Source organism: Giraffa tippelskirchi, chromosome 8 (genome assembly GCF_054371585.1).
Source record: "Giraffa tippelskirchi isolate mGirTip1 chromosome 8, T2T-mGirTip1v1.2.pri, whole genome shotgun sequence".
NCBI lineage: Eukaryota > Metazoa > Chordata > Mammalia > Artiodactyla > Giraffidae > Giraffa > Giraffa tippelskirchi.
This window is the reverse complement of record NC_137282.1, coordinates 5,336,472-5,362,039: the sequence shown is the minus strand read 5'-3', so window position 1 is coordinate 5,362,039 and position 25,568 is coordinate 5,336,472. Positions and strand designations below refer to the sequence as shown.

Below are 25,568 nucleotides of genomic sequence, written 5' to 3'. Positions count from 1 at the left end.
TCAAACCTAACACTGACTCTGTTGAAGTAGAGTTTCCAAGACATCTTCCAAGATTTCAGAGAGAAATTAGAACAACCATTCTAGAGCCTTGTATACCACAGAATGGTTAGGCTTACTCATCAAAGTTCAGAGTTGCTTGTTGCTGTGTGGTTCTCCTCTTGGGTGTGTGTACAGTTACCGAAGGTCTTTCTGGCTTTATACACTGAGCTTTTGTTTCCTCCCCGTTGCCTCTGGCCTGCCCGCCACGTGTGTAGACCATGTCTGGACGGAGGTGTACTCACCGTCTCAGCAGCGCTGGCTGCACTGCGACTCATGTGAGGACGTCTGTGACAAGCCCCTGCTTTATGAGGTCGGCTGGGGCAAGAAGCTCTCCTACATCATTGCGTTCTCTAAGGACGAGGTAGGACATGGGGGAAAAAAATGCGTCCTAAGAATAAAATTATTGTGCTCTTTTGGCAGCTTTTAAAGGTATAATTGACATAGACTAAGCGGCATATATTTGAAGTGTACAATTTAATAAGTGTTGCCCTACGTCCACGCCCCTGAGATAACAACATTTGCGGTGGAGTCGTGAACACACCCGTCATCCCTGCAGTATCCCTGTTGCTTTGTCTTCCCTCGTCCTTGCCCCTCTCCCTGCAACCTCCCACAGCTACTTTCTGAGGCCATAGGTTAATCTGCATTTCTGGAGTTGTGCATAAGTGGAATCGTATTTACTCTTTTGATGGGGAGGGCGCTTTTATCTTATCGTAACTGTCTTGAGATTCTTCTGTGTGTTTCATGCATCAGTAGTTTATTCTTTTCATTGCTGGGCAGTATTCCACTGTGTGAATGTACCATGCTTTTGCTTATCCATTTGCCTGTTGATGGACATTTGGGTTTCTTCCAGTTTTTTTACTATTTCCAGTGCAGCCGCTATTGTCTTTATATGACATTATAAAGGCACAAGTCTTTGAATGAGCATAGCTTTCTTTTCTCTTTGATAAATGCTTACAAGCGGAATGACTGAATCACATGGTAGGGGACTTTAACTTTTTAAGAAGTTAGCTCAACTATTTTCCAAAGCAGTGGTGCCGTTTTATATTCTCACCAGTACTATGTGAGAATTCCCAGTTTCTCCATACTCTTGCTAGCAGTATGGTCTGACTTTTTCTTGTTGGCCCTTTTAATAGATGTTCAGTGATTTCATTTTCATTTCCTCAAGGACGAATACTGAGCAGCTTTTTATGGACTTGTTTGTCATTCATTTCTCCTCTTTGCCCTTTTTTTTTTTAAAAAAAAATTGGGTTGTTCATTTTCTTATTCTTGGGTTTTGAGAGTTTTTCATATATTCTGAATACAAGTCCTTTCTCAAATATGTGCTTTGCAAAGATTTTCTCCCTTTCTGGCTTGTCTTTTTAATTCTATTAATGATTTTTGAAGAGAAGAAGTCGATAAAGTTCACTTTATCGATTTGTTCTTTTGTGGATCTTGCTTTTTGATATTATGTGTAAGAGATGTTTGCCTATCCCAAGCCACAAGGATTTTCTCCTAAGTTTTCTTCTAGAAGTTTTATGCTTTTAGTTTTACATTTGTGTCTGTGACCCATTTTGGGTTAACTTTTGTGTATAGTCCAAGGTGTGAATTGAAATGCATTATTTTGCATATGGATAATGAATGTTCTAGCACCATTTGTTGAAAAAAATTATTTTGTCTACTGAATTATCTTTGCACCTTTGCCAAGAAACAGTTCTATAATGTTTATATATATATTTATCATTTAGATATTCAGTATAGTAAAATGGAGTTTTTATTTTTTGAATTTTATCAGATCAGCTTTGTAGATAAATTCTGATAGCTAATTGTTGGGAAAATTTTATCTCCTAATCACAGTCTTCCTTGGATGTGTACTGGTTAGAATATGAATAAAAAGCATATTTGATTTTTTTCTACAGATTTAAAAATTTTAATGAAAAGATTAGCATTTAAAAATTTCTATTTAAGAATTACGTGCATTCTAGGTGTTTAGTAAATCAATATTGATGGTTGTAATCTTGTTAAATATTTGTGTCTTGTAATTCTAGGTGGTTGATGTCACTTGGCGATATTCTTGTAAACATGAAGAGGTAATCTCTAGAAGAACGGAAATTAAAGAGGAATTACTTCGAGAAACTATTAATGGACTTAATAAGCAAGTATGTGATGGGTGTTTGTCACTTTTGAGAGGACATTTGAAATTTTTTATATAATTAAGAATAGCCAATTCTTAACCCATTGCAGTTCTTTAAGTAGTATGCTAACAAAAATATTTAAATATGTTAAACGTCTTTTTTCATTAAAAATTTTGAGGACTCATTTTAAATGTTGTGGGTGGGTGTTTTTTTTTTTTTTTTTGCCTTAAATTGTCACATCTCAAAGTGGAAAAAAAAAAATCAATTCAATATATGTAATACTTGACATAAAAAATATTTTGCCTTGGACGTCCCTGGAGGTCCAGTGGTTGAAGACTCTGCTAATGCAGAGGGCACGGCCTCGAGGCCCATGTTCCCTGGTCAGGGCGCTGAGAGCCCACGTGCTGCCAGGTGCGACCAAATAGGTAAAAGTCTTTACCAATCCTCCTGTTTAAAAAAAATACATATATCTATATATAGCCTTATGTTTCTGAGTGTCACTTGAATATTATTACATGCAGTTTTTCTTACACGTATCCACATGTAGAAATTTCTGAAAGAAGGCACAGGAAATTGTTAACTGTGCTTGTTTCTGAGAATGAGAACTGGGGGCCCAGGAGGGAAGTCTCAGCTTTGATTTTATACTCCTTTTGTGTACTGAAATTTTTTTCACTATATATATGTGTATTATTAATATTTTTCATATTTAAAGAACAACTAAATTTGCATCTGGCAGGCAGTTAGAACAGGGCAGATCACCTTACAGTGGTTGAGATCCAAGGTGAGTCTCCTCCTACTTGGACTTCCGCCATACCTCTAGTATGCAGCCTTTCCGAGTGCCTCAGCTGAAACCCCGGAGTGTTTGCTAGAGCCTGGGCAGGGCCTGGACTCCAGGGACCGACTGCCCGGCACTGGCGGGGCTGCTGCGTCCGTGCCCAGCATCTCGGCGCACCTACCTGCTGGGAGCTTGGCTCCCCGTGCCGCTTGGTAGGTGGCAGGTGCCTGGCAGGGAGTTCAGTTCGCCTCACTTTGTTTCTTCCCTTGGGCCACCGTGGTAGCTTTCTGTTGCATTCAAACAGGTGTGGCGTGAGGGTGTGGTCCCCTACTTACTTGATCTTCTCAGCAGGACAGCTGGTCTTACTCAGAAACAGAACCTTCTGCCTCCGTTTAAAATCTGGGCCAATAAAGGACATGGAAGGGCTTCCCAGGTGGCTCAGTGGTAAAGAATCCACCTGCCGGTGCAGGAGATGCAAGACCATGGGCTCGATCCCTGGATCAGAAAGATCCCCTGGGGCAGGAAATGGCACCCCACTCTAGTGTTGTTGCCTAGGAAATCCTCTGGACAGAGGATCCTGGGGGCTACAGTCTGTGAAGTCACAAAGAGTCGGACATGACTGAGTGCACACAGAGGCACACATACGCAGAGGGCGTGGAAGATTGGATGCGGGTGTTAGACGATTTCTCAACATGAAGTTACAAAATCGTTTTAAGTTTCCACAGTGTCGTTTTTATTTTCCAAATAATTACACGTATGAAGATAAAGTTGGTTAGTTGGACATTGTTAAAATACAAATATCTTAATTATAGTCATGCTTACAGATGGACCCCTGCATTCCCTTAATCTTTAATGACTTTTTTTTTTTTTAACCTGAATTACAGCGGCAAGTATCTTTGTCAGAAAACAGAAAGAAGGAACTTCTCCAGAGGATCATTGTGGAACTTGTTGAATTCATATCTCCCAAAAGCCCTAAGCCTGGAGAACTTGGAGGAAGGACATCTGGGTCCTTGGCCTGGAGAGTCGCCCGAGGTGAAGCGGGTCCAGAGGTATTTGCTTCATTGCAGCCCAATAACCTCTTCATTTTCCCACTTCCTGTCCTGTGCCCTTTTCATGCAAAAAACCCGCTGACCACTACCTTTCAATGAACTTTGCAGAGTAATTATTACAAAGTGTAAACATTTGAGGAGAGCCAGTAGTGGACTGACATGGTATAACTGCATACAGGAGTTAGCAAAGCAGTTAAAGCGGGACTTTTCTATTGTTACTTTATGTAAATTTCTAGTGCAGTTATAACTTTTACTGAAGTACATGAAAATTCATGAATTATAAGTGCACAACCTAACAAGATTTTCACAAACTGGTTCCCCAGGTAACCGATAACCAGAATAAGAAGTAGACGACCAGTCACTGCCTTTCACCCCTAAGAGTCACCGTTATCCTAGTTCCTAACATCATGGACTAGTTTTGCCTGTTATTCTGCTTTATGTAAATGGAATCATACAGGATGAACTCTTTTGTCTACAGTTTTTTTATCTTAACATTATTTAGTGAGATTCATAGTTGTTGCTGCATATTTATAGTACATTTATTCTCATTGTTGTATAATATTCCACTGTGTGAATATAATTTATCCACGTCACTATAGGGTATTTAGCTTGTTTCTCAATTTTGGTTTAAAATTGTGTTACTGTGCTGTTTACAATAATACACAAGATGTGAAAGCGGCCTAAGTTTCCATCAACAGATGAATGGATAAAGAAGTTGTGTTGTATTTATACAATGGAATAGTATTCAGCCATTAAAAAATAATGAAATAGTGCCATTTGCAGCAACAATGGATGGATGTACAGATTATCATACTAAGTAAGTCAGAGACAGATACTATATGATATCACTTATATGTGGTATCTGAAAAATAATACAAATGAATCTATTTACAAAATAGAAACATATTTTGCAGACATAGAAAACAACCTTCTGATTGCTCAAAGGGGAAAGGGGTGGGGGTATAAGTTAGTGTGAGACTGAGAGATGCACACGACCGTACATAAAACAAATAAACAACAAAGATCTGCTGTCTAGCACAGAGACCTCTACTCAGTATTTTGTAATAATCTATAATGGAAAGTAATCTGAAAATAGATGTCTGTCTGTGTTTGTGTATATGTTGTGCTCAGTCACAGCTGACTCTGTGTGACCCCATGGACTGTAGTGCACCAGGCTCCTCTGTCCGTGGGATTCTCCAGGCAAGAATACTGGAGTGGGTTCCCATGCCCTCCTCCAGGGGATCTTACCCACCCAGGGATCAACCTGCATCTTCTGTGTCTCCTGTATTGCAGGCAGATTGTTTACCCACTGAGCCCCCTGGGAAGCTCTCTGTGTGTAAAACTGAACCACTTTGCCATACAGCTGAAATTAATGCAGTGTTGTAGATCAGCTACTCTTCAGTTTCTTTTAAGTGTTGCTGCTGTGAACACATGCAGACGGGTCTGCAGTGAGTGTATTGTACGGTTCAGGTGGGTGCATCCCCGGGGGCAGAAGAGTCAGGTCAGGTGTGAGGACGGGCAGCTTCCAAACCGCTTCACACTCTGCCCAGCAAGAAGTGGGATTTTTCTACGTCTTTACCTGTGGTTCCCTGTCTTTTTCATGTTAGCATTTTTAGTGGCATATAGTAGTATACTGTGATTTTTTTCCATAGGAAATTAATTTTCTCTGGGTACTGTGGTGGTTTTCTGTTCTTTAATTTTCTGTTTCTGACTGTGCTCTCCGTTGCTGTGCCTGGGCTTTCTCTGGCTGTGCCGAGCGGGAGCTGCTCTGTAGCTGCGCTGTGCGGCTCCTTGCCGCGGTGTCTTCTCCGGCTGCGGAGCACAGGCTCGGGGCTCGCAGGCTTCAGTGCTGGGGGTGCACGGGCTTAGTTGTCCCGCAGCATATGGGATCTTCCCGGATCAAGGATGGAACCAGTGTCCCCTGCATTACAAGGTGGATTCTTAACCACTGGACCACAAGGGAAACCCTGTACTTTGACTTTTATCATTTATTTTTTATCGAAGTTTAGTTGATTTACAGTGTTTTGTTGGTTTCAGGTTTACAACAGAGTGATTCAGTTTTACATAAATATCTATTTTTTTCCCCGTTTTAAAATTTGCATTTTGATGCTGAATAATGACATTGAATGTCTGTCTTTAAACTTTCAGATATCATCTTTTGTGAAGTCCTGTTCAGTGCTGTGAAAACTTTTTTAAGTACAGTGGGGAACGTAATAGAAATCTGGGTCATTCCGCTAGTGAAAGTGTTCATTTCTTATTACATTCTCGACCACATCTAGTTTTGGCTAGAAATTGTTGTTGGTGTGAGTACTGTTACATAGTCAGACTTTCTGAAAATATTATCAGTTAATCTCTCAAAATTAAGTGATGAGCAATGGTAATATAATTCCTGGAGTTAGAGGCTAGCTGAAAGCAGTGTGCTCTGTAATGGACATTAAGAAAGTTCTTTGCCTTTAAGGAGCTTAAAGTTGACTCACTAGAAAGCATTTATTATAAATGCCTAAGAAGATAAGTAATGAAAAATGTTTGAAACGAAAATAACCAAACAAAGTTTTAAATCTACTTTTTCCAAATTTGCCATTATTACACCTCATTTCTCTAATAAAGAAGGAGTGGTGAATTATCCCTAGTCAACATTGTTTACTTTTAAATTTATCTCATCATATTTAGCAGGCAGTTAGAAGTGGTGGTTCAGCCATAGAATAATGATCTGAATTCAGCAGATAACTCCAATCACTGCTGACGCAGTGCACATTACAAGTAGACATCTAAATGAAGCCAGTTTGAGAAGAGCCAGTGTCATTCACAGCTGTGTTCAGTTTAAAATATGGGTATTTAGGTCTTCATTTCTTTTTCTTTTCATGGATGAGTGTGCTTCCTCTTGCATGGCATATAAGTTAATTAAACTTTAAAAATAGGAATTGGGCTGTATCCCTAGATTGTTTTCCCTTTTGAGAAATTTTAAAATTTCTCAATTATGGAGATCATTTTAGAGCTGTGAAGTTTTAAAAGTCATTTTTCTCTTTAGAAATAGATGTTTATTTTAAAAGTCAATCCTAAAAAATTAGGGAACCCATATATCTTGAAATCAACTGGACAAAGAAGGAAACATTAGTGATGTTTTCAGAAAAAGTTTTGTCTTAACCTTAAATTTTAAAGCATTTATGAAATATTAACGTTATAAATGATATATTCAGTAACATATATATTTTTCTTTTCCCTTTGTAATTAATTATCCTTTGGTAAAATAGTAGATAATGCTACTTAAAAATTTGAATTGCATCTGGTTTATGGCAGTACTCTGAAATATCTTTGATAAAGAAGAGAATGGGGAAGTATTGTTACCTGCTTGTTTTAAAGTATAGTATACTAATTAATTGGAGAAGGCCATGGCAACCCACTCCAGTACTCTTGCCTGGAAAATCCCATGGACAGAGGAGCCTGGTAGGCTGCAGTCCATGGGGTCGCTAAGAGTCATACACGACTGAGCGACTTCACTTTCACTTTTCACTTCCATGCATTGGAGAAGGACATGGCAACCCACTCCAGTGTTCTTGCCTGGAGAATCCCAGGGATGGCGGAGCCTGGTGGGCTGCCATCTGTGGGATTGCACAGAGTCGGACACGACTGAAGTGACTTAGCAGCATACTAATTAATATTCAGAAAATCACCTTCTAAAGATAATAAACTGCTTTTATTTTTTACCTTATCCTTGTGGCAGTAATAATCACAGGTTCTAGGGAATTATCTTCTTATTTATACATTTGTTAATACTTTCTGTTTCTAAGATATTTTATATTCTACTTATTAATGCTTGTACATTTGAAGTTTTCACATTGGTTAATACCTGGTACCCAGTGTTTAACCAAAAAGAAGCATTACGTACTATCTTGATTGATTAGTTAAAGCAAGACGTTGATACAGACTAGAGCAGTGGTTCTCAGCAGTGGGTGATGTTGCCTTCCAGGAGACATTCGGCGGTGTCTGGGGACATTTCCAGTGTTAGAACTGGGAGGGGTGGCCCCACTGGCCTCTCGTGGGTGAGACCAGGGAGGCTGCCACACAGGCTGCCGTGCAGAGGGCAGCCTCCCCATCCCCACCCCCAGGAAGGACTGACCTGACCTGCAGGCGCCTGCAGGTCCTTAGCAGTCGTTTTGATCTGTGTGCAGAGGTTGAGTTGAAAGCTAGGACTCAGCTGTAGGAGACGACTGCTGTGTCCAGTTCAAAGGTGGTGGTGGTGGTGGTGGTGGTGAATTCATGTTGACGCACAGTCCCCAGACTGTAAGTCACAGCTGCAGTTTATGTTTCTTGTTTTCTGCTTAGTGTAATGTCTGTTGCTATGTCAGCGCCACCCTGATCATGTTTAACCTGTAAGAGAATTTCCGAATGTCCCAATGGCGCCACTACAGTGTCCCACTGAAGGGGTCGCTTAGCCCCTCTCCATGGCAGTGCCTTTCTGTGCACCTGTTTTCTGTTATGTTGAAAAACTAATTCTTCTTTTTTTTTCCAAGAGTAAAGAAACCCTGTTCATCCCCTCTGAAAATGAGAAGATTTCTAAACAGCTCCACCTTTGCTATAATATTGTAAAAAATTATTATGTCCGAGTTTCGAGTAATAACCAAACCATTTCTGGATGGGAGAATGGTGTGTGGAGAATGGAATCCATATTCAGAAAAGTTGAAACAGACTGGAACATGGTAACGTAATACATGAAACTGTTTAAAATCTTAGTCATTCTTTAAACAAATAGAGATTGGCTTCATTTTTCACCTGGTCTTAATGTAAAAACTGATATGAGAATTACATTTAGTTATCCTTAAACTTGTAAAAGAAGATCGTGCTCCCAATGTTTAATGAAAAGTCCATTAGAAATTTGTGTGTTTGTATCAAGAAAGTATCCATTTTCATCAAAGAGGCCAAATTTAATTCTTTCATGGGGAAAAAAAATCAAGTGTATGAGCAACTCATGTAACTAGTTTTTGCATGCATATATGGAGTATATTATTACCCATTTCCTTTGTGGATATGTATTGATTGCCTGCTAAAAAGCAAGCTACTAGATACCATAACATTTAGTTCAGAGTCCCAAGAGCTAACCATTCGACATGCTTCCATTTCAAGGGACTGTGGCTGGTTGAGCAACAAGATTGGTTTATTTCTTCTCTGTTTCCTCTAAAATAACAGAAGAAACGGATGCTGGGACTGTGGGTAGTTCATTATACCAACTTGTACATTGTTGTCACATGTTATCTGTAATAAGTAAGAGGCTTTGCTTTTAAACTACCCTCTGCGTTAGAAAAACTCACCAAAAATAAGTGCAGAGCTACTCACATGCCCTCGCTAGATCTGACCCTGTTACTAGATCGATTTCATGGGAGTAAACGAGCTTATGGGCCTCTTTAACTTGCCAAGCAAGGCGTGTGAAGTTGTTCACTTGTGAGACACTCGAGTGGAGGCAGCGGGAGAGTCGCAGATGAGCAGCTGCTGGTGTTTCTGAGCATCTGCACCGTGCATATCGTTGTGCTAGGCATTCCCCAGCGTGCACAGGGTGCACACCGATAGGTCCCTGCTTGCTTCTCTTTTTCCCCACAGGTTTGTCTCCTAAACTTACCTTGGTGTGCATTTTGACCATCTTTTTATAATAAGCTAAAAATGATTTATAGGCTTATTGAGATTGTGGATGTAGTAATTTACTTCTCTAGTTAGAGAAGGACATAGGGATAAAACAAGATAAGATTTAAAGTTTCAAGACGTGGGTATCTGTAATTGACTGTCTAGTTGATGAGCAAGGATGGACTCCTTCTAGAAGACGCTCCTCAGTTGCAGGATTGCTCTGAACAGAAAGCAGGAAGGGACAGACATGGCTCTTACCAAGGGCTTGTCTGTGCTGGCTCCCGCCCCGAGCCCAGCACGTGGGAGGAACCACTGTGCGGGGAGCAGAGGTGGTCTGCGGCAGGCTCTCGGTCCTGACCCGCGATTGTCCACCTGCACGTGAGGGCTGAGCGCCCGCTGTGCCCGCACAGCCGTGAGCTCACTGGCATGGAAACTCCCGGAGGGAGACACGCCCTGGTTGCGGGAGCCGGGCAGAGAGAGCTCTGTGGAGCGGGCGGCACCCGAGCCTGCTGCTGAAAGGAGACCGGTGCGGTTAGACAGGAGCGGCAGGCGCTTCTCGGCCTCTGAGTGGATCATCACGGCCGGGGCGGGTGTGTTGTGTGAGAAAGCTTCTGAGTAAGGTAAATGAGATGTGAAGGCCATTACATGCAGACACGCCTACTTCACTGTATGCCTTCATATACTTTTGCAAGGAGCCCTGTTTTGTTTGTTTTTTTTTTTAAAGCTGAATGGATACATTTCCAGCTATAAATGAAGAAAAATGCTAGAATTGTAACTGTACTTGTAGGAACTGGTAACTCAGAAGTAATACATGGCCATTAAAAGCGTGGGTTTCCACCTGCACCCGTACTTTCACTCCGTCCTAGGTTCCCCATTAGGGATTCTCTAGCTGCACCAGACACAGGCCCCGCCTCCCCCCACACCCTTCCTAGCAGTCTCCTCGCGGGGGCCACGGCGGGGCACATGCAGCCTGTCTGTGGGTGTTGAGAAAAGACCTTACCCTCTCCCAGGAGCACAGAGACTCGCTGGATTTTACTGCTTACAAATACACCGTTCAGTGATGTCTGGATTTGAAAGGAACATAAAAAGCTAAAGAGTTTACTGAAGAGTTCACTTTTTAAGGGCACTTTTTAAATGTTCTTAGATGCTCTGTATTTTTCAACGGTTTTATTCTCTTTGCCACTAGAGTCATGTTAGCGCTTTTTGATGCATGACATGATGTCAGGAATTGATGCAGTCATTCAGAATCAGACACTGTGCTCAGCATTTAGGATCTAGTGGTGAATTTCGAGGCAGACCTGAAGCGAGGGTCCGCTTGTGCCAGAGGAAGACACGTGGAAGCGGCTGCCAAGTCGAGTGAGGGAAGCGCTGCATGGGACGGAGGAGCCGCCGGGTCCCGGAGGGCCTTGCAGGGGAGGAGGGGTCTGCGCGGGCCCTGGAGGCGGCAGAGGAGCCTCTCAGAGTGCGATGTGAGAAACACTGTATGCAAACGCACCAACCTGAGAAACAGCTGGCAGGTTCAGAGGAGAGGGAGTCGTCCGGAATATGGGGAAGTAAGGCTGGAGGGGTGAATGGGTCAGGCCCCAGGGGCTTGGGTGACCTTGCACTTATGCAGTAGGAAACCATGCAGGCGTTCAGGCAAGGGAGGACCATCGTCACACTGGCCATCCAGAGGCTGCGAATGGAAGCACGGGCAGCGTGGACTAGACAGTGGGAACTGACAGTGTTCATGAAGGACCTCAGCGAGAAAACGGAATAACCAGAAATAAGATTCCCAAGTAAGGGCAATGTACTAGCATTGGAGGAAGACTTGAAATACAGCTGCTCTGCTGGAGATGCAGGCATGACTGCACGGTGAACTCAATTAGAGCTCATTCAGCAGCCTCAGCAGAATGCTGATTTTTAAGAGCATGCTAGAGAACCACTTCAGACAAGAGCAGTACACACCAGACCTCCAGGAAACCGGAGCAGCGGGCTGACCAGCCTGGCGTGTAGTCATCAGAAAATGGTTCCATGAAGGTCTTCACAAGAATGGGAGATACGGAAGGAAGCTGACGCACGTTGTTCTCAGTCCTGAAAGCAGTGGTCATGGCCACAGCCCGCAGGACTGGTTCCATCAGGGTGCCTCATGAGCAGCACGGCCTGGCCTTACGCTGTCCATCTCACCGCTCTTCGCAGGCGGTCCTCACAGGTGCCAGAGCAGGGCCAGGGGCCTCACCTGTGAGTTTAAAAGGCCAGCGCACAGATAGGAGTTTGCAACAGGCAGCAGTTACAAAAATGCTTTTTTCCCCTTTAGAGCAAATAGTTGACTAAGAGGTTATGAAGTATTTTTTCTTCTAAATAAATTATAATTATTAGTTCTGTTGGTTTTACACATAGATAGATCCACAATTGGAGGTTTATGTAAATCCTGTTGTTTTGGTTTCAAATTGCCAAACTGAGTATACTGTATATATTAACATCCTGCCGCCTCTAAAAATGCTGAGTTAAATAAGTTGGATAAAATGCTACAGATAGAATATATTGTGCAAAAAAGATGACATGAATTTTCAATAGAAATAGGACCTGTTTTATCTCCACGTGCTCTTCCTTTAACCTAAGGGATAACAGTGTGTTTAAAGGTTTATTTAAGCATTTAAGAATTCAGTGATGAATTCCGTCTTATCTTTTAACTTTTTAGAGTCATTAAAAACTGATGCCTTTAGAACTGAAAAATGTGAGTCTTAGAAAAAGCAATTCTCAGACAGGTTCAATAGATATCAGAAACCTTTTGTGACAATTAAAACAGTTCTGGCCCAGACCCACCTGCTACAATGAAGGCAGGTCTTGGAGGCACCTCATAATTTGAGGTTAATCTGACTTCAGCCTATCCTGTTTTATATGCCTACACTTTTACGGGGGGCATTTGAAGCTAGCTCTGAAAACACGCAGGACGTAGAGGACACACAGAAGTAAGATCGCTTTCCCCCAGTCTTTTCATTTCTTTCCACCACCTTTCTTCTAGTAACCCCTCTGTTTGGCTTGTATTTTTCAGATGACCCCCTTTACTAATCTCTGCTTTGGAGGAGTAGTTAAATCATGGATAACCCATAGAGGCCCAGTCATTCAGCAGAGGTGAACCCTCTGGCCCCCAGGAGCACAGGTGCCGCCCTGGGCCCAGTTCCCCGTGCAGACAGCTGCAGGGAGGGTGCCGTGGCCACCCGCGGGCCGAGGTCCTGGAGTCGGGCAGGCGGCAGTGCCCCTGCCCGGGTCTGCTGTGCAGAACAGCAGTAGGCGGGTGTGTGTTTCTGGTCTCAGGAGTTTAAGTCGTTTTCCTTGGAGACGGATTGTTTAATGATTTGATTATCACCAGCTTGCTGATTCTGAAAACTCAAATTAGCTGACACATTTAACCTGGAAGAAAACTAACTATAGGTCACCCAATAGAATGAAATATCGATAGCATGCTGGCAGTGATTGACTTCTTACTTGATGACTGAAAACTGGAATAGTACGGAATTGGATGGCAGGTGTGTTTCTTGTGGTCCTTCCAGCTGTTTGCCCCTGGGAAGTAGATGAGATGTTTCTGAAAGAGTGTGTGTGCATGCAGGTTTCCGGTACAAATAAACGCTGTTTATTAAACCCTGTAAATCCAGAACTTGTGCCCCAGAGAGTTTGTGATTTGGTTAAGTCACATAATACAAGTACATCTGAAATGAAATAGTTATACTTGGGTCACAGAGTATTGGCAGTTCAAGGCGGGATGAAACTCTGGAGGACCATGAAAGCCAAGAGTTTGGACATGATGTGAGAGGCAGGCCCTTGCTGTGAGTTCTAGACCATGCCAGCGAAATGAAGGAAGTGGGATTTTAAAAGCGATAATTAGGCAGTTGCAGAAAAATGAGAATAAAGTCATGACCATGTTGACAAGTGCCATATAATTGAGGAAAGAGATTTTTGTTTTTGTTTCCCCCCAAGACTTATAATGCCCAGATTGTTGTGTGGGGAGTTTGGACACTGGGCATAAATGATGAAAGAGTCAGATTCTCAGGGGGTTGAGCTGGGGTGAGTGGATATCCGTTTTCGTATCAGCATTTGCAGAGTGTAGATGAACCTGGGAGAGCAGATGGACTAGAGGCTTCAGTGAGCCTGGGCGCTTCCACTGGGATGTTGGTCAGGGCGCTGATGGTGGAGGCCTGGGGAGCGAACTGTTCAGAGAGGCACGAGAGGAGCGTGGACGTGACCTTTCTAACCAGACCATGACTTTAGCAGTGACCGCGGTATTTCTTGGTTTATAGGGTGTGGCCCATCTCATTCTAGGAAGGCTTATCTGAAAACCCAGGCTTAGAAAAGAAGATAAATTAAGGAATAATTGCATTTAAGAGGATTCTTCATTTTCATCCAGATTCATCATAGAGTTCATTTTAAATGGCTGGACTTAATCACTTAAAAGAGAATATTAATCACCAAAATTTGGTTAGTGGGCAGCCTTAGGGCTGTACTAATTGACACACCTATCATTCAAATAGTATCTTCCATCCCTAGCAAGAGATGGTAGTAACATGAAAAATTGTTAGCAGTAAAAATCTTTGCAGTGGGGAAAAATGAGGTTTTTAGTAACCAGTTGTTCATAGTACCTGTGACAGACTCTGACGATCTGTGCTCTTACACTGTTTGATTATTTCTGACAGTCCCTTTTTTCCCTCCCTCTTTACAGGTGTATTTAGCCCGCAAGGAAGGATCATCTTGCGCTTACATTTCCTGGAAGTTTGAATGTGGGTCAGTTGGCCTAAAAGTAGATAGTATTTCCATTCGGACAAGTAGTCAGACCTTTGAGACCGGAGCAGTACAGTGGAAGCTGAGATCTGATACAGCACAAGCAGAACTGACGGGCGGTAAGCATCTGACTGGAGAATTAATCATGAAGGGTGTGCTTAATGCTCTGAAGAGTAATTGTACTTATTTGAATTGTAGTTAAGGGTTTTTCTTACCCTGGTGGAGTTATTCATACTATTATAGTAAAAAAAAAAGTTTCAGTTAAAACCTGTAGTTTAACCTCATAATAAAAGGGCTTATGTTTCTTATTGTAAAGCACAAATGAAAGGAGAAAAATCATTTCTTTTTCAGAGGACAGATTTCCTCCATAAAGAATAATTCGTATTAATTTTTTTAAGAGTTGATTTTTACCTCTAAGGTAGTTATATAAAATGCATTCAAAGCTATCTCTGTGTTCTTATCAAAAGCAAAGTCTTAATTTTCCTCCAATAGATAAAACTCTTCGCTCCTATCACGACTTTTCTGGGGCCACTGAAGTTATTCTGGAAGCAGAATTAAGCAGAGGAGACGGTGTTGTTGCTTGGCAACACACCCAGCTGTTTAGACAAAGCTTAAACGACCATGAAGAAAATTGTTTGGAGATCATCATAAAATTCAGTGACCTTTGAGAAGGTGAACGTTACAGAGAAGCTGGCAGTACTCGAGGACATGGCTTGTTCTAAAGTCGTCTGTTGGGGCCATGCCTGCTTGGTTGGCAGTCTGCTCCCCTCTAGTAGCGCGTTTCCCTGTTGGCTGTCCATCATGTAACCCTCATGAAAGTGTATCTTTATACCATGGACCATAATGAAACTTCGAATTAAAAGCTCCCTTCCATATGTGACTCTGATTTGGAGTGAAATCTTACTGCCCCACTATGAGAATTTAACTTAAAAATTGTAATTGTGGCTTTAAAAGTAAAGTGAAGGTATTCATGACTAAATGCTATTCGGGATTATGATGAAATCTTCAGCTAATAATAGTAATTTGACAGTTTCTGATCAGCCTTTAATTTTTCCACAAGTAGCAGAAATAGATTTCCTAAGATTTTAAGTTTTTAATAAATGTGAACATGTATCTCATGTTATAATGCATGAAAATTTTTATGATTGTAAATATGTAGGCATTTAAGAAATAAAATAAATTATTTTGCGTTACATCTTTTTAGTGGTTACTTTGGCTAAATAAAAATCTTAAATATGCTAAACATTGAAAACCACTTGAATAGACAAGAATTAGGAAAACAACATTGCATAAATTCAAAGATACATTATAAATCCATGGTATGTGGACACTTCTGAAAATGCTTTACTGTTGAGTTTATTTTTTTGAGTTTTTTTATCTACCTCATTGAATAAAATGTTTTTTCTTGACTTTGAAACATGTAACTGTATTTTTCAGTATCCATACAATGTACAAGAGTTTTCATGCATGTTTGGTGTAACTTCTCCAGTTAAACTTAGTGAACACGTATGAAGTGTTCCTGTGCAAGAACGCTGTGAGGGCGCCGTGTGGGGGTGGTGAGAAAGATGACTCCTGCAGCCCCAACCCCCAGAGACCTGTGATGACAGTCTGCAGAGTGGGTGCCCAGCTCTCCTGGCCAGAAGAGTACATTCTCAGACTTTCTCACCCTGTGTAGCCCAGTAACGTGTTTATAAGAATTGTAAAATACCTACTAAAATTCTGAAACAATGGTATTATACTTTCTTTTTAATTGTAGTGAAACCCTGTTGAGGATCACTTTCTTGCTGAAAACTTACATTTAAAAGAAAAGTAGCTTGTACCTCTAAATTTATAATATGTCTTGAATATTAGAAATTTTTCTGGAATTCTCAAACTCTGAAGTTAATCTCAGATTCTGGAGTGGCCAAATAGGTAAAATTGGGGAGACTCGACTCCTACCTATCTTGTGAAGTGTCTGGTTTCAGCACAGTAAGCATTTGGGTGGTAAATGGACCAGCACTCCTCCTGAGAAAAACTGGAGCAGGACAAGCAGTCTCATAAAGACGCTTGCTCCTTGGAAGAATAGCTATGACAAACCTAGACGATATATTAAAAAGCAGAGACACCACTTTGCCAACAAAGGTCCGTCTAGTCAAAGCTATGGTTTTTCCAGTAGTCATGTATGGATAGGAGAGTTGGACCACAAAGAAAGCTGAGCACTGAAAAATTGATGCTTTTGGACTGTGGTGTTGGAGAAGACTCTTGAGAGTCCCTTGGACTGCAAAGGAGATCCAACCAGTCCATCCTAAAGGAAATCAGTCCTGAATACTCATTGGAAGGACTGATGCTGAAGCTGAAACTCCAATACTTTGGCCACCTGATGCGAAGAGCTGACTCCTTGGAGAAGACCCTGATGCTGGAAAAGATTGAAGGCAGGAGGAGAACAGGAAATTGGTCATTGGTGGTCTGACCAGCATCATCTTGATTGTTTAAGGTACAGTTAGTTTTCACTTCCTGGGTTGATTTGTTCACATTTCACTGAGACCAGTTCTCAAAATTGGCAGCTTATATCATGGACTAAAGAACGGCATGCTGCAGTCCGTGGGGTCGCAAAGAGGCAAACACACCTGAGCGACTGAACAACGATGTCATGGCTACAGTCTGCTCATCATGTAGTTAACGTCTTCCACCTGATGGGAGCTTCAGTCTGAGACAGCTCACAGGAAGTGGCCCAGAAAATTATCTGTTGCCCTTGGGGTTGGTGTGTTAGGCACTCAACCGTGTCTGACTCTTTGGGACCCCATGGACTGTAGCCTGCCAGGCTCGTGTGTCCATGGGATTCTCCAGGCAAGTATACTGGAGTGGGTTGGCATCTCCTCCTCTAGGGGATCTCCCTTACCCAGGGATTGAACCCCAGTCTCCCGAATTACAGGCAGATTCTTTACTGTCTGAGCCACCAGGGAAGCCCCTTGGACTGCTTGTTCTGGAGGAAGATCATTGCTGTGTCAGGAGGCCTCTCAAGCAGGTGTGGAGAGGAACCAAGGGCTCCCTCCAGCCCCGTCCAGACTTCAGGGACGCCTCGTGAGAAGGAGTCACACAGTTGGACCTGCCCAACTGAACCACTACTGAATTCCTAATGCACAGACACCAGATCTACTGAATGACTTTTTAAAAATGTGTGTTTATAGAGCGTGAGATTGCTGTCATGGACTGAATGTGTACCCTCCCCCAAATTCACTCATTGAAATCCTAACCCCCAAGTGTGATGGTGTTAGGAGGTGAGGCCTTTGGGAGAGAATTAGGACATGAAGGTAGGACCTTCATGAATGGGTTTCTTGCCCTTAGAAGAAGAGAGACCCTAGAAAGAGGCCATCCAGAACCCAGGAAGAGGGGAGGGCCTCCAGCGGGAACTCAGCCCAATGTCAGTTTCCAGCCCTGTGAGAAATGCATGCTTGCTGTTTAAGCCTCCAGTCTATGTGATTTGTTACTGCAGCCTAAAGTAGGCCAGTTAATTAAAACAGTGTTGCTCTTTTTGCCAATCTGATGGGTGAAAAATACCTAGTTTTAACTTCCATTTCCTTGATTACTATGAGATTTCAATTTACCTTGTTCATTAACCAGTTTGGCTTCTTTAAATGTTCTGTGTATACAGTCATCCCTCAGTATCCACAGGGGTTTGGTCTAGGACTGTCTACAGATCCCAAAACCCAAGGATACTCCTCAGTTCCCTTATATAAAATGCCATGGTATTTGTACACAACCTACACACATCCTCCTGTATACTTTAAATCACCTCTAGATTGCTTATAACACCTAATACAATATAAAAATGCTATGTAAATAGTTTCTGGTGTGAGGCAAATTCAAGCTTTGTTTTTTGGAACTTTCTGGAATTTTTTCTCTGAATATTTTTTAAAGAGTTTTTTTTTTTTAATTTACTGTTTTTATTGAATGAAAGATTCTTTACAGTACTTTAAAATTTTCCGAAGTTTCACACAATGATCTCATATAATCCCATAGTAACCCTTCTTTTATTCCCCTCCTCTGTTGCCTGTACCTGCTTCTCTCTCCACTGGTAACCACTGGTTTGTCCATATTCTACTTAGAAGTGATATATGATATATTTTTCTTCCTCTTTCTGATTTGCTTCACTTAGTATGATAATCTCTGGTCACATCTATGTTGCTGCAAATGACATTATTTCATTCTTTTCTGTGACTAATACTCCACTGTGTATACGTACTGCATCTTCTTCATCCATTCCTCTGCTGATGGACATTTAGGTTGCTTCCCTACCCTGGCGATTGTGAACAGTGTTGCTGTGGACATTGGGGTGCCTGTGTCTTTTCGAATTATCATTTTGTCTGAATATCTGCCCGCGAATGAGATTGCCAGATGATCGGGTAGTCCTAGTTTTAGTTTTTTAAGAGACCTCCATATTCTTCTCCACGGTGACTGCACCAGCTTCCGTTCCCACCAGCTAAACTCTGTGATTGTTGCCGTTGCGGCCTGTGTGAGACGGTGTCCTGTCGCTTCACTGTGTGTTTTCTGCTGCCTGGTGGCTGGAACGCCTTTTTATGTTTACTGATCGCTCGAGCTCCCTGCTCCGCAGTTGCCTGTTTGGATAGTTTGCCCCCTTTTCTATTGGACTCTTTGTCTTTTTCTTACTGATGCTTAGGTCTTTGTATATTGGGACAGTAGTCTTCTGCCTGCTTTGTATCTGTCTCCATCCGTGATCCATCTTTTAAGTAAATATGTTGATGATCCTTTGTCAGACAGAAACAACTAAGGGGCCCTCTTCTCTACAGGATCTATTTAGGAAGATAACAACCTTTGACTGTACACCCTTTTATAAGCCCTAAAAACAGTCTTACTAGAGAAAGGGCTTTGTGGGAAGAACAGGAACAAAGCTGTGTCTGGTGGCAATAAAGAATAGTGTGTTGAATTGCTGATGTTCTTGAAACATAACACTGAATGAAGTGCCACGTGTGATGGCAGTATGCTTACAATCGGAGAACATTTAGAGAGCTTACAGAAAAACAAATGCTTGAAGGCATTCTCATGCTAAATTCTTTGGTGGAAAGAAAAACTGTCATCTGAAATGTAACGGTATCCCTTGCAGATGTGTAAAAACTAAAAAGCAAAGAAGACCTTTGATCTTCACTTAATAAATATGGAACCATCAAAGCTCTTGTAGTCCTCATAAACTTAAATTTGAAACAGATTAAATGCCAAGGGAGGAGGATGGCAGGGAAACTTTGTAAAATGAATCACAATGTAGTTGAATTAAAAAGAGGCCAGCTGAGGAAAGGTATACCATAATTTCAACTGGATTCAAACCATTTCTCAGGATAAGGAGCGTCCGTACCAAATGGTCACAAAATCAAGTCACATATCTTTGACACTAAAGGGACGTTAAGGTATTTTTTCATTAATAAAATACTATTATCCTGAAAATACTGGGTGGCAGAGGAGTTGCCCCAAAGGGGTGGTGCAAATCTGAGCGCCATTTTCCCTTGTCCACGCCCGCCCAGTGGGAATGGGCGACCACTGAGGCATCACCAGGTCGCGTGCTCGCTGCCAATGGGGGCAGGTGCTGTCCCTCCCGCCCTCCTCCCACTGGGCTGTAGGGCACTGCCACCCAGCCCTATACCCCCAGGAACTGCAGGGATGGCTTGCTAACCAACAGCAATCAACTTGCTAGCCAACTTGCTTGCTAACCAACAGGAAACCATCACTACTTTTAATACATGTGCTCAGTAAGAGAATGGAAGTAGTCTACATTAGATTTCTCAGACTCTCCATATCATAATTCATAAATCAATATTTGAGGGAAACTTTTCATTTTGCTTTGTGAATACAAGTTAATTATTTTTCTTAGTGGGAATGCAGTGTTTCCTTTCAGCCTCCTTTTCTGAAAATATAATTTTGATTTCACTGAAGAAGGAATTACATACAGATTAAACTATACTGTTTATGAAATAATTCCTCCTTTAAACTGTTTGTGATATATTACAATGGGAACATATAAATGGAAACAGGAAGAAAAGAAATGGCAAGTTGCATATTTAATACTTCTGCTATTTCCCTTTTGTACTGGTGACACCTCACACAGCACACAGGATTTTTCAGACAGTGTTCCCCAGAGTGAGGACTATCTTCCACCATCTGAGGGGTTCCCTTAAATGCAGATTCCTGAGCCTTGTGCAGGAGATATTAAGTCAAAATCCTGGGGTTAAGCCTAGAGAATTTGGTTTATTAACAAGTCCCTGATTCTTTTTTTTAAATTAAATCTATTTTAACTGGAGAATAATTACAATATTGTGATGGTTTTGCCATACATCAGCATGAGTCAGCCACCAGTATACATGTGTCCCCCATCCTGAGCTCCCCTCCCACTGCCCTCCCCACCCCATCCCTCTGGGTTGTCCCAGAGCACCGGCTTTAGGGGCCCTGCGTCATGCATCAAACTTGCACTGGCCATGTATTTCACATGTGGTAATGTGCATATTTTGATGCTGTTCTCTTAAGTCATCCCACCCTCGCCTTCTCCCACAGAGTCCTAAAGTCTGTTCTTTACATCTGTGTCTCCTTCATGTAGGATCATCAGTACCATCTTTCTAAATTCCATATATATGCATTAATATACAGTATTTGTCTTTCTCTTTCTGACTTACTTCACTCTGTATAATAGGCTCAAGTTTCATCTACCTCATTTGAACTGATTCAAATGTGTTCCTTTTTATAGTTGAATAATATTCCATTGTGTATATGTAACACACCTTCCTTATCCATTCATCTGCCAATGGACAGCTAGGTTGCTTCCATGTCCTAGCTATTGTAAACAGTGCTGCACTGAACATTGGGGTACACGTGTCTCTTTCAAGTCTGGTTTCCTTGGGGTGTATGCCCAGCAGTGGGATTGCTGGGTCGTATGGGAGTTCTACTCCCGATTTTTTAAGGAATCTCCACACTGTTCTCCAAAATGGCTGTAATGGTTTGCATTCCCACCAACAGTGTAAGAGTGTTCCCTTTTCTCCACATCCTCTCCAGCATTTATTGTTTGTAGACTTTTTGATGATGGTCATTCTGACTGGCATAAGATGATGGATACCTCATTGTGGTTTTGATTTGCATTTCTCTAATAATGAGTGACATTGAGCATCTTTTCATGTGTTTATTAGCCATCTGTATATCTTTGAAGAAATGTCTGTTTAGGTCCTTTGTCCACTTTTTGATTGGGTTGTTCATTTTTCTGGTATTGAGTTGCATGAGCTGCTTGTCTATTTTTAGAGATTAATTCTTTGTCAGTTGTTTCATTTGCTATTATTTTCTCCCATTCTGAAGGCTGTCTTTTCACCTTGCTTATAGTTTCCTTCATTGTGCAAAAGCTTTTAAGTTTAATTATGTCCCATTTGTTTATTTTTGCTTTTATTTCCATTAAAAATAAGATAAGAGTGCCCACTCTCAACTAATATTCAACATAGTTTTGGAAGTCCTAGCCACAGCAATCAGAGAAGAAAAAGAAATAAAAGGAATCCAGATTGGAAAGGAAGAAGTAAAACTCTCACTGTTTGCAGACTACATGATCCTCTACATGCTATGCTATGCTATGCTAAGTCGCTTCAGTCGTGTCTGACTCTGTGCGACCCCATAGACGGCAGCTCACCAGGCTCTGCCGTCCCTAGGATTCTCCAGGCAAGAATACTGGAGTGGGTTGCCATTTCTTTCTCCAGTGCATGAAAGGGAAAAGTGAAAGTGAAGTCGCTCAGTCGTGTCCGACTCTTAGCGACCCCATGGACTGTAGCCTACCAGGCTCCTCCGTCCATGGAATTTTCCAGGCAAGAGTACTGGAGTGGGGTACCATTGCCTTCTCCATCCTCTACATAGAAAACCCTAAAAATGTCACCAGAAAATTAGTAGAGCTTATCAATGAATATAGTCAAGTTGCAGAATATAAAATCAATACACAGAAATCCCTTGCATTCCTATACACTAATAATGAAAAATCAGAAAGAGAAATTAAGGAAACAATCCCATTCACCATTGCAATGAAAAGAATAAAATAACTTAGGAATAAATTTACATAAAGAAACAGAAGTCCTATATATAAGAAACTATAAAACACTGATGAAAGAAATAAAAGATGACACAAATAGATGGAGAAATATACGATGTTCTTGGATTGAAAGGATCGATATAGTGAAAATGAGTGTACTATCCAAAACAATCTATAGATTCAATGCAATCTCTAGCAAACCACCAATGGTATTTTTCACAGAACTAGAACAAATAATTTCACAATTTGTATGGAAACACAAAAGACCTCAAATAGCCAAAGCAATCTTGAGAAAGATTGGAGGGATAAACCTTCCTGCCTTCAGACTATACTACTAATCTATAGTCATCAAAATAGTACGGTACTGGCACAAAGACAGAAATATAGATCAATGGAACAAAATAGAAAATCCAGAGATAAATCCATGCACCTATGGGTGCCTTATCTTTGACAAAGGAGGCAAAAAAAAGTCCATGATTCTTAAATGGACAAACATTTGATATCTTCTGTGTTATCCTAATTCTCTCATTTTTATGAGGAAATTGAAGATCAGGGAGGTTAAAACATCGGTCCAAGACCACACAGCGAGTTAGCAATTCCTTACCCAGTGCCTGGTGTTTGGAATCCTCAGCTATTGCTAACCTGTCTCAGTCTCATTTTTACCAAGATTTTACTGTTGTGAGATTGTTTTGTTCTTTCCCTTGCATTATTATGTGCTAGCATCATTATCATTTGCATCATTATGTTCTTTTTATTTTTTTATTTAATAGAAAAGGGATTTTTTTTTTTTTCTGGTTCTCTCAATTCTTAGAGCAGACCAAGGTTACCTCCAATGGGAGAGGGGAAAAAAGGAAAGAAAAAAACTGGTGTTCTAGATTAACTGAGGCTACTTTGCATCCTGTTTCACTTTGGACTCACTGCAGTTTGTCCTCTACCTCTCTGCTGTTCTGCCAGCCCCATAATTGCAGGAGCTATGTGCTATTCTTTCTTGTTACCCCAGCATCCAGAAGGGGTGGAGTCAGGCAGCAAAGGGTAAGCAGATAAACTCCAGAGTGAAAGGAACCTCAAGTGGTTTGTTCCAGCCTCTCCAGGGAACTGCTACTCTGAGGATATATTTAGCAGTTTTGCCCCAGGACATGTACACATTTTGCACCCACTGTGCTGTGGATTCATTGAAGGTCTGCTTCTCCACTCTTCTGTATCTTTACTAGTCTCCATACATGGGTATCTTCTCCTCCTCCCTTCGTCACCAGGGACTTGCTCTCTCAACCCGCATTCTGGTTCTTTCTGTTTGGATCTATCAGCATAATCCACATTGGTTTTCTGTTACCCTAATCAGTTCAACCAGTGCTGGTATTATTATTATTTAAATTTAAACCTGTGGTTGAAATAATCACTGGGGCAGTTTGGCAGCTAGCGGCACATACCACATCCTAAAACTTTTTTTTGTCGTGGTCAATCCTTATCCATCTTTCAGTTCTCTTTACCCAAGCTCCATTTTGAGTCCTCTTTCTAATTTCACTATTCCCCTTTTGTTTATTAGTTTTTGGCTGTGCTGGGTCTTTTCTGCTGTGTGGGCTTTGCTCTAGTTGCAGCTACTAGTGTGAAGGCTACTCTAATTTCGGTGCGTGGGCTTCTCATTGCGGTGGCCTCTCTTGTTGTGGAGCCACGGGCTCTAGGACTCGAGGACTTCAATAGTTGCAGCATGTGGGCTCAGTAGTTGCAGTTCCCGGGCTCTAGAGCACAGGATCAATAGTCATGGTGACCAGGCTTCATTGCCCTGCAGCCTGTGGAATCTTCCCAGATCAGGAATCAAACTGATGTCCCCTGCATTGCAAGGTGGACTCTCTGCTTCTGGACTGCCAGGGAAGCCCGGCTATAGAACGGCGCATATCTCATGGTCTCACTGATCAGCCCGGACATAGCTGACTCCCACTGTTGGACTTCATGCTGACACCTCAGGAATGTCTGAGATCCCCACCTCCAGCCACAGAGGTTCCTTTCCATGCAGCCACACCATTTGTCCTCCTCAAACCCAGCCTAATCTGTACCAGGAATTATTTCAGGTACGGGAAATACAGCAACAAGACAGCACTCTCAGACCTTGTGGCATTTGTAGTTTGGAGAGGGAAATAGCTTTTAAGCAAGATACACACACACCTTTAGATAGGGATATGCAGACAAACAGATTTTTAAGTAGTGATAAATTCCAGTGAAAAAATATTATGCTACCAATACACGAAATTAGTCTGATGCACCAAGAGTGACTTGCCTGTAATGAACCGAGCTGCCTCCCCAGCTGCCGAGCAGAATGACTGACAGTTGGGTCTGTCTGTCCTGCCTCCCCTCACCTCCATCTGACAGGTGATGGTTACAGAGAGGACACACTACCGTCCATGACCATCTCTCACTGTAACTGATTTTGCACAATTCCTTGAGCTGCCCACAAACACCCCCCGCATCTGTGTGTCCTTGGGATAAGCCCGACACACTTTTTCTCCATACAAAAGACTTCACTCCCCTATGTATCGTGTGAGTGATGTTAACCGCGGCCCCCACGTGTGGACGGACCAGCTGTTGGCTGAGTGGTACAGGAGTAAATGTTGATGATGAACCTGCAGCAAAACAGTGCTTGTCAGCACTTCTCTGTCTTTACTTGGACCAAATCTGCACTTTCGCTTTGGTCTCACTATTTTCCAGTAGTCATATATGGATGTGAGATTTGGACCATAAAGAAAGTTGATCACTGAAAAACTGATGCTTTCAAACTGTGGTGTTGGAGAAGACTCTTGAGAGTCCCTTGGACTGCAAGGAGATCCAACCAGTCCTGAAATGATGCAGATTCGGTCTAGTTCCCCACACTTTTAGTAACATCTTAGTGATGGAACCAATTCGTGACCAACACAAAGGGCTGAATTCCCCCTCCCCCTATACACGGGGTGTGATAGTGGGAACTGAGGTAGCAGCATCGCTTTCATGAACCTGTTCAGCTCCTCAGCACAGGAGTAATACTTTTGGAGGAGAAAATATTTAAACCTGTGTTTTATGAAGACCTTTTTGATTTACTCTAATATAAATTAAATCAGCCAGATCTTGTGGTTTGTGTCATTGCTACAGAGATGCTCTTTAAATTCAAATCTCAAATTTATTAACTATCTAAACACACAGGACATCAAGAATACCATTTC

At 41.8% G+C, this 25,568-nt stretch overlaps 1 protein-coding gene across 18 annotated transcripts in view; it reads left to right on the top strand.

Annotated features, from left to right (window-relative positions):
• Nucleotides 1-15,759, top strand: part of NGLY1 (N-glycanase 1) — a 57,214-nt gene extending 41,455 nt beyond the window's left edge. For 16 of the 18 annotated variants that reach the window (XM_081521040.1, XM_081521038.1, XM_081521041.1 and 13 more), the window contains 6 exons: nucleotides 255-400; nucleotides 2,064-2,174; nucleotides 3,810-3,974; nucleotides 8,486-8,671; nucleotides 14,284-14,461; nucleotides 14,835-15,759. In XM_081521040.1, coding sequence (XP_081377166.1) covers nucleotides 255-400; nucleotides 2,064-2,174; nucleotides 3,810-3,974; nucleotides 8,486-8,671; nucleotides 14,284-14,461; nucleotides 14,835-15,010 — 962 coding nt within the window. In that variant the 3' untranslated portion in view covers nucleotides 15,011-15,759. The remainder of the gene's footprint in view (nucleotides 1-254; nucleotides 401-2,063; nucleotides 2,175-3,809; nucleotides 3,975-8,485; nucleotides 8,672-14,283; nucleotides 14,462-14,834) is intronic. The other 2 variants (XM_081521051.1, XM_081521056.1) reach the window with 2 other exon arrangements.
• The last annotated feature ends 9,809 nt before the right edge of the window (nucleotides 15,760-25,568 follow it).